Genomic DNA, 9393 nt, shown 5'->3' on the forward strand with positions numbered 1-9393 from the left:
TTTGAATTAGGTCATAATATGAGCCCAATATGTTATCTATATTTGTCTAGCCATTCAGCTATTTTTTTCTACCGAACAAGTGGATTATTAGTTTTCCACATACTATTCCCAGAATGCTCCGTAAGGCCCAACTGATCTATTGATGAGTGTTTCTCCCTATTCAAAACCATCTCATGATAACATTGAGCCTCTGGCACTTTGATGAATTGCATCAGTTTCTTTGTTTGTGGAAGAACAGATCACAGAGTTTCTTCTCTGCTACTTGCTCGAAATGTCAAATTTGGTCTGTGTGTGTTCCTGTGTCTACGTATTTTTGTGCTACAGTATAATTATGTTACATATATGTCAGTGCATGTTTGCCCCTAGGTCGAGACACCTCTGTTGCCAGATTGGTCTGTCTGTCTGTCATTCTGTCTGACATTATCAGTTAGAGAGGGAGTGTGTTTTGGCAAGGCCCATCTACCTAATTCAGTGGTCTCTCACATTTGATAGACGGGACTCATTGACAATTAGTTACCAGTCACTGTGTGTGCTTTATACTATAGCGTCCTGCCACATTATAGTAGTTGTACTAATTCTAAATGTTGTTCTGTGGGTATGTTTTCTGTTTTATTGCATGAAAGCTGTGAACTACCAAATATTGGTACTGCTCAGTAACAACATAGCCATACCTCCACACACTGTGATGTAGGTAAGCAGTGATTGGGGGGGGGTTGCAAGTTTTACAGCGGCAACAGACTGCTCACCTCCAGAAAGACCTGAACTTGAGAAAAACAGAGATTCAAGTTATGAACCAGGATAAGTAAGCCATTGTTTCATTTTGACTGCTTCACAATGACTGCTGAATTATGTTAACATTGTAATTAGCTAGATGAATTACCCAGATTGGTTATAATGATTGTGGTGACAAAAGAAGCCATGGCTTTACTGCCCTCAGTGTACTTTTAGTAAAATATTTGTTATGTATTAAATTCTCATATTATAATATAATTAGAATGCATTATAATATTTGAGATTTGTCAGATTCAGACCAGATCAGTATGTCAGATTTGGTATGAAAATGTATTCCACAGCAGGCTAAGCAAACTCAACACAACCTATTCAGATCAATATAGATATTGACCAGTAATAAATATAGTTTATTGCTGGTTTAAACAAGTATTCCACTCTAAATAATAGATTACTGCTCCAAGAACTGTGAAAAGGGGTTTTAAAACAGAAACAGCAAAAATTAGCAGCTGAAGCACTAGCCTTGATTTCTAGGCAAGAACCGTCACTCTTTGGAGCAGCAGAGTCAACTCTCCCATCAGGGACTAACGGACTAGCGCTGTGGTGAGAACAATTCAGTGCACTGAAGTGCACTTCACAGTTCCACAGTGAAACTCGTTTAACTGTATCCAGATGACTTCTGAACAACTGATTCTAAATCTCTCAGAGGAGATCTGGTGATGATTATCAATACGCAATGGGTTCTTCATCAAAACAGAGTAGCGCACAATACATGCAGCCATATGTCCACTCACTGTGACAGGAATGAACAGAGCATGGAAGAGGGAACACCTCAGACCATTTTTCCTTCTCCCTGCATTCTGCTTACACACCATGTTTTGAGTGATGATTTATGTTCACAGCTGATGTAACAGTTAATAAATGGACTTGGCAGTTTGCTGAAAATCTTTGATTGTACTGCAGACTGAGGCAAATGAGAGACAGACAGACCGACATGCAGGCAGACAGAGACTGGAAACAGGCTTTCTTGTTGCTGTAAAAAGTGATATTTAACAATAATAAATTTCAAAGAAAAACACTGATCGTTTTGTATATTTTACAACTACTTTGCTTAAATTATAAATTTGTCACACCAGATAAACATTTGTCAAAACATCTTAGGAGAGATCAACGTTATTAATAATGATGAATTTTAGTTTACATTTTGCAGATCTACATATAGGCATTTTTTCACCCACATTCCATGCATTTACATTGCACAGTAATCCTAGTGCGGAACTAAAAAGGACCATCAGTTAATGCTGAAATTGTCGTCAGCTAGGCATAACCTGTGGGAGGAAAACCGATCCACGATGTACACCTTGTCTGGGACAAAAGAATCCCAGGAAAAAGAGTGTTCAGCAGTTTTTCCACAAACATCTTTTGTATCCCAAGTGTACGTCATTTCCAGCGATCGGGTCATTCTTTGGCCTTGCTCCATAATTTCCACATGCCAGTGTTCTTCTCTTACAGTAGCCATGAAGTGAACCAAGGTGTAGGCCACAACACGTGGACTAGCACTTGCCTTTATGGTCATCAAACATATATAAACTTTAGGAAAAGAAATGAGAAAGCTTCTAGTTGTTTTAGGTGAGTAGAAATGTTCACTGTTTTCATTTATACAGAAAACCAAGCATGTAACTGGATATTTCACAATTCAAAAAGCTGCAACCAACACTGGGACAAGAGCTTTTGCAGACGAACAAAACAATGGATGATAAGCTTTGCAGGGCTGTTTGGACATTGTTCTTTTTTGTTTGCTTGCCTCTGTGAAAGGTTAGAAGGGTTGAATGTTACACTTGATTATTTTTACTTGCTGTTCACCATGGGAAATCTTATTAACATAAACCTTGTTGAGTTATTTTTATATCAGCAATTCTGCTTCTCTGTTTGAAGGCTTGGAGATTTCCATCGAGTAGGAATTTCATAGACGTAATACTACTGATAAAAGTGATTTTCAAAGGGGGTTCATGACCATGTCACAGAGGTTTCTAACTAGAATAATTTAGTGTCTTTGTGCAAAAGATCAGGTCAGAACCTCATATATATGATGACACTGGTCCTTTATCATTATTATATATATAAGGGGATCTGATTTTAGATCAGTATAAAATGTCTATATGAAACATTTACAGGTAGCAAAGTTTCCTGATGCATATTCTGATGCAATACTAATCAAAGCCTTCCAATTGCACTCCTCCCCAACTCATGGAATAAATCATTCAAACACATTTAATAACAGTTTTCTTACAAATCTGTGCAGACTTGATGATTTCCAAATAGTTTGTTTCTGAGATTTCCCGCATGCATGTCATTGGTAGCTAACAGGATCTGTTCCTACAACCGCATTCTCGTGTTTTTACGGCCTTGCCGGCCCCAGGGCAGCCCCTCCTCTCGGTCGCAGCAGCACCTCTGATGAGACTTCAAGCCAGTGAAGCAGTGGCGGGCATTTTGCCTGCTTTATTCTGAGTCCACGGCTGCAAATTCTGCAGGGCGTAGAGGGAGGAGTTATGCACGCAGAGGGGGTCTTCACCGATGGATTTCTGAAGCACATCTGCCTGCAGCTGGAGAAGCATCCGATTGGCCTGTTGGCGCTCCGCCTCCCTCTCTTCAGCTGTCTGTCGCCTGGCAAAGTTTTAGAGGATTCAGAGATTTTAATTTAAACATAACAGACAAACATCTAGGATTAATTTGCCTTGTGATTTTTTTTTTAATCGTTTGTAATAGTTTACTGCTGTGGTGTCCAAGTGCATCCAAGTAACAGTGCAATAAAATTTGGCCTCTATTACATTCGCTTAGTGACCTCGTTTTACTGACTTTATTTCTGGATTAGATAAAAATCTGTTTTAAATACATTAAATTAATGATTAGTATAATTCATTTGCGCTTTGGTAAAGAATGTCTAAGGACTTTGTATCGAAAAAAGCAAATTGCTTATATCGCGTGAAAACAACTCGTACCGTAGCCACTTGTCAAGCAGATCCACTCACCTCCACTTCGTTCTGCGGTTCTGGAACCACGTTTTGACTTGAGCGTCAGTCATTTTCAGCGTCTTGGCGAGGGCTGCCCGTTCAGCGCTGGCCAGATACTTCTGTCGGTGGAACCGCTTCTCAAGTTCACAGATCTGCATGCGGGAAAAGGACGTGCGTGGCTTTTTCCGTTTTGGGGGTGTGCGGTTCTGGTAGGGGTGTCCTATACGCCGAGCGACGGTAAAGGGAACGAGAGCTAGCAGAGAGAGAGAGAGAGACACAGATAAGCTCAGAGAATGGGGAATATACTTTCTAGCTCCAGTGGTAATGTAATAAAAAACTTTACATGAGGTCACTTAAATATGGAGGCTATGCCAAAGTGTAAGCTATTGCGTTGCTTAAATTAACGCAATAAGTCGATAATATGGGTTACTTTTCTTAATTAACAGAAATAATACTAAGAAATACTTTAATATGTAGCTAAATAAGATAATAGTTGAAATTAGGCTACGGTGTTTGGGAAGCTCAGGCTGGATAGGCTATATTCAGTCCAGGGACACAAATTAAATTGAACTAAAACTGATATTATTTTTATGTCACATACCAGCTAAACCGACGACAGATCACCTTCACCAAAACATTAAACGGGCATAGAGCGGTTATCATTCCTATATGTAGAAAAGAGGATTTCAGTTCATTCATATCTGTATCACAAACCACATTCTTTAGGCGTCTATTCATAAACTTGACTATACCGTGGGTAAATGCATTTAAAGAAATGTCAGGTTGTAGGTTTATTTAGGTTCTCCAGCCTCTGTGTAACTCGAGTCGATACCTGGCGACGTGAACGAGAATCAACCGGACCCAGCGAGGTGGCCGTGCGCGCGATATGCCTGTTTCCCACAGAGGCTTAAGCTTCCACTTTTAGAAATGGTAACACAATCACGAGACTACGCACGAAATCACAACCTGCGAACAGATTTCAGTTTTTAAAGCACATTTTCAGTAGAGAAACAGGATCCGTTTCCATGTAAAATTAAGCACAGTGAAGGAACGTGGATGTATGCGTATAATGAACTCACTCGTTACAGTAGTGCGCGTCTTTTTGACAAAGGTGGAAAAAGGCAACAAAAACGTCTTCTGATTTAAATAAAACGACGCCTAGGTGGATGTACAGTATGTTGAAAGAGTAACTAGTGAACTCGCTTTACCAATGTAGGTCACACGTACCAAGACTAATGTACACAGTTTCTATATCTGGGTCACAGTATATAGTCGATATATGATGATATAATGGCTCATTATTAGTCTTTGATGTAGCCAGCATTCACCGTGGACTGTAATACAATGCTGAGAAACCAAAGGCAGTGTTGCTGCCTGCTGAATAGTTCACCACGTGACGTCCCACAGCTGTGGAAGTTTTCGGGATACACCCTCAGAACGTCTCTAGAGCGTTCAGACTCGGTCTTTACTGTCACGAGTGAGTGATTATTTTTTTTCTGTGATATAATCGACAGTACACCATGAGAACTCCAAGGAATATTATATTTGTTTTGATCATCGTTCCTTGCGGTTGGATCTTAGAGCTGACAAGCACAGTAGCGCCAAACTGGCGCACCATCCATAATATCACAGGACAACCCCCCGATCTTGCATTGCATCAGGGAATATGGGACATTTGTAGATCTTTTACAGCATCAAGGGATGTTATTTGTAACCACGAGGATATCGAATACTTCAATAACCAAATCATTGAGATCGCGCGGAGGATGATGGCGGCATCTCTGATTGTGACTCTGATTGGTCTTTCTGTGGCGACGATTGGAACCCACTGCTGGACCGACGAACCGAGATGCATGGTAGCGAGTCTTGGTGGTCTTCTCATCTTTTGCTCCGGAGTTCTGGCCATAATTCCTGTGGCATGGTACCATTATATATTGCCTGACATCAATTCCCCTTCCACCGACATTCGTGTGGGATATTGCATAATTCTGGGCTACACGGGAGGTATAACCGAAGTTCTTGGCGGATTGATAATGATCAGTGGAATATACCGATGCTATGCCGCATTGAACCGGGGAGACAGAGCCGAAACCTCCACGGAACAGTCCAGTACATATTCAGTGCGTAAGACCGTCATACCAAGCGTGAGTATAAACAAAAGCCGCAGAAGTAGTTTCCCAAATTCTGTAGAATCACTCAAAGAAGAAATCGACTTCCGACGAGCGAAGAGGCCGATCTCTATATCATACTCCCTGTGAACTTAACATCCTTGATCATATTCCCAATTTATAATGTTACGATAAATACATAATTGTATATGGCTTTGTATTTTAGACAAAGTGTAAAAGTCTAAAATCATCAAGAGGCTGAGAGACCATGCAATATTGTTGCAGAATTACTTAAACAGCATTTATGGATTATTTAAAATGTGACTATGCTTCACAAAATCAAGTGTAACAAAGTAAATACATCAACGAATGTGTATGCATGACCTTAGATTTTAAATCTGTAGTCTATTGAGTTTTGTAGCATTATCTGAAGAGTTACTCTATTTGTAGTTTTTCAACTGAGAAAAATCTAACCTGCATGCGGAGGACTATGTACTTATTATTCAACGTTAGTACCGGAGGCTGCAGCTGTTATTAAAAAGATAAAAAATGAAACACCTATTGTTCCGGTTCTTTCAAAAGCGAGCTCATTGACCTGACTCTATACAGTCCCAGGAGAGTTATAATTTAAGGCCGATAAAGTTTTTATTTATAACCGTACAGTGAGACTTGCTCAACACCAACAACAGGCTTTCTTAGTTTTTTGCCATAATTATTTAGCTTACTTAGTTATATGCACATTCATTATTTAATTCTCTCTTTCTAGATATCAGCACTGACTCAATATCTAGCAGTTTAGTTCAATGGTATGTAAACGCTCAACTATTTATACTGGTTGGGATGTGTTCTCTGAGTAGATAACAAAGAACTTTCTTAAGTCGCTTTGGATAAGAACATCTGTTAAACGTCGTAAATGTACTTGAGTTTGTATTTGTTGTTCATTTTACATGGCGAAGTTAAAATTTGACTGTGAAACACAAAAAGTGGGAGACCACTTTTTTTCGTCCACAGTTGTTTGTCGTGAACAAATCACAGAGAATTAGTGTGTATGCAAATGCTATATCATCCCATTAATACCTCCGGGGCGGAAAATTCTCTTTTTCTCCAATGAGCAAAATAGTCTAATCCACAATAGCTAACATATTGCTATGAGAATAACGCGAGACATACCTTGGATTTTTAATTGCATTTTTAGATAAATGTATATAGGCCTGTGTCTAAAAAAACATTACCTGGAAAAAGCAAGACTTTTAAAATTTAATTACTTTCTGGCCTCTAGGAGGTGCTACGAACCCCCAGCTGGTAAATTAAACATGCTAACGATTATGCTGCAAAAAATTCAGCCTGTAGCCTAGCAGCAAACATCTACGGGAAGCATAATTCTAGTTGTGCAAGATCTCCCAAGAACTGCTACCTTCCACCCACATAAGCGCTGGCGAGAGTGTGTTCGGCAGCGCTCTTGCCTGCATATAACCAATCACTCTGTCGTCTGAAGCGGGAATTCAAGCAGGCGTGATGATTGGTCAGGACGAAAGCATTAATTTTTAAAAAGCCTAATTATCTCAGAGTTATCGTAACAGGGCTGAAACCGTTTACAGTCAAAAGGCAAGGCAATTTTACTTCTCTAAAGTCACATATTGAAAGCTGCCGTTAAATATTTCTCCTCAATCAGGATGAAATTTTTTTAGAGCCAATTACATGAGATAAGTAGATGCGACTGTCTTATTTGAAGGACTAACACCAAACGCAGAAACTCAGTACAATTACACAGAGCACATCCAGAACGACCGGAACGTGCTTTGAAATGTATTTAATGGTGCCTTGATTTAATCCATGCGAAGAACATGGGAGTCAATACTCAAAACCTTAACTTACCCGACTAGAGAAGAATAACGAAATTATATGTGTTCAGTCTGCTATTTTACGACTGAATAAAACATTTGATAAAATTAATATTTAAATGTGTTATGGAAACACCACCACTATTATGATGTAGATTATTATAATTTATTATTATTATTATTATTATTATTATTAGTAGTAGTAGTAGTAGTAGTAGTAGCAGTAGTAGTAGTAGTAGTAGTAGTAGTATAATTATAATCACACCACCACGGGCACCATCATTGTCATAATTATTATTATCGTGATTATTGTTGTTGTTGCTCCCGCTGGTGATGATGATGGTCATGATGACGATGGTGCCGCTCGTGGTGGGGTTGTTATTATCATGTCATTGTTAATTAAATTTTATCCAATTGCTCTATTTATTAACTGTTTAAGTGAATTCTTTGGCACATACATGGCATAGACTTGCATTAACATTTATTTTTATTATAAAGCACTAGAATAACATTAGCAATATTTTGTCTTATGAATGTTATGTTAATAAAATGTTTTGCCCTGAATGAAGTAGATCAGCTTTAAACTTTTAATTCAGTCAGTTAAAAAAGCAAAAAAATGTTAATGTAATAAGTATTTCAGCAAACACCTTAAATTCCCGTTTACCTGGTAATCTGTCTTTGGCGAACCTACGATTATTATCCACCCAAGGGAAGCAGAGTGCCCCAAAAGCCGGCGCTGCGCTCACCATAGGCGGCGGTATGGCGGCAGCCAGCGGTCTGTGAGCTGGTACCCGAATCACCCCACGGTGTACCAGAGTCCTGTTCACTGCGTACAATCCAGAGTCCTCCAAACAGCCTGTAAAAGCCGGCACTGTTGCGGGCAGTGCAGTTCTAGGCGCTGCGGTGGTTCCGGTAAGGCTCCCTAGGACACTACTCTCCGTACTGCTTTCCGAGCTAGTACAGGTCCTGTGCGGACGACCACCCTCCGGGTCAGAGGATCTGAGGATTTGTTCGATGCCGAAGCGGATGGGTTCGTGTCCAGTTTTATAGGGTTGATCCGTCCTTGGACTTTGCGTTTTTTCCATGTCCACAGTCCACAATCGGAGAGTTGGGTGATAAAATAAAGTCAAATCAGGCAAAATGGTAGGGAAGAAGCATTAATTATAAACTCCTTTATGGTCATGGCTCTCATAATTCCTTTCTCAGTGCTTTATCGTTCCTCTTTTCTCGACCTGCGACCGGATCCGTCACATCAGTACTGTGCGTCCAGAAAGACGTTACATGGCGTTTCCAGGAGCGCTCGGATCTGCTTTACTTCTTCAACCGTAGTTTTTCCTCGTGTTAAGCGGACCAAAGTCAACAGCTAGTGTTCCCATTGGCCAAAAACGTCAAACCCTCGCCTCGCTATTGGTTAATATTTGCTCATTTAAATAGATCCACGTCTTAATACAAAAAATACAATAAAATGTGGAAGTATAGCAAACTCTGTCAAATATTTAAAAGTTCGTTTTATTTCTCTTTTTGGCACATTGTTCTTACAGTCTCATTTGATAAGTGCATAACTTACAGTCTCATTTGATAAGTGCATAACTTAAAGTAGGCGTAAATTGAGTCATCTGGTAGAAAAACATATCTGGATTTGTGTGTGTATATATATATATATATATATATATATATATATATATATATATATATTTGTATATA

The 9393-nt window shown here is 39.4% G+C and overlaps 3 protein-coding genes across 4 annotated transcripts in view; 2 read left to right on the top strand and 1 right to left on the bottom strand.

The window, feature by feature from the left end:
* kcnip1a (Kv channel interacting protein 1 a) overlaps positions 1–1808 on the top strand; it is a 24381-nt gene extending 22573 nt beyond the window's left edge. For both annotated transcript variants that reach the window (XM_027009653.3, XM_027009652.3), the window contains exon 8: positions 1–1808. This exon is cut by the window's left edge and continues 1225 nt beyond it. The gene's annotated coding sequence lies outside the window, so the exon portion shown is untranslated.
* A 1094-nt stretch (positions 1809–2902) lies between these two features.
* tlx3a (T cell leukemia homeobox 3a) lies at positions 2903–8987 on the bottom strand. Its single transcript, XM_027009649.3, has 3 exons — positions 8354–8987; positions 3759–3993; positions 2903–3393 (listed from the first exon to the last, which is right to left on the bottom strand). The coding sequence occupies exons 1-3, from the start codon at positions 8772–8774 to the stop codon at positions 3192–3194; spliced, it is 858 nt and encodes a 285-aa protein (XP_026865450.2). The 5' UTR covers positions 8775–8987; the 3' UTR covers positions 2903–3191.
* LOC113577162 (claudin-23-like) lies at positions 5236–6370 on the top strand. Its single transcript, XM_027009650.3, has one exon. It carries the CDS (start codon positions 5261–5263, stop codon positions 5996–5998), a length of 738 nt encoding a protein of 245 aa, XP_026865451.2. The 5' UTR covers positions 5236–5260; the 3' UTR covers positions 5999–6370.
* Positions 8988–9393: the final 406 nt, after the last annotated feature.

This window comes from Electrophorus electricus, chromosome 4, assembly GCF_041902795.1.
Source record: "Electrophorus electricus isolate QZ-2024a chromosome 4, ASM4190279v1, whole genome shotgun sequence".
NCBI lineage: Eukaryota > Metazoa > Chordata > Actinopteri > Gymnotiformes > Gymnotidae > Electrophorus > Electrophorus electricus.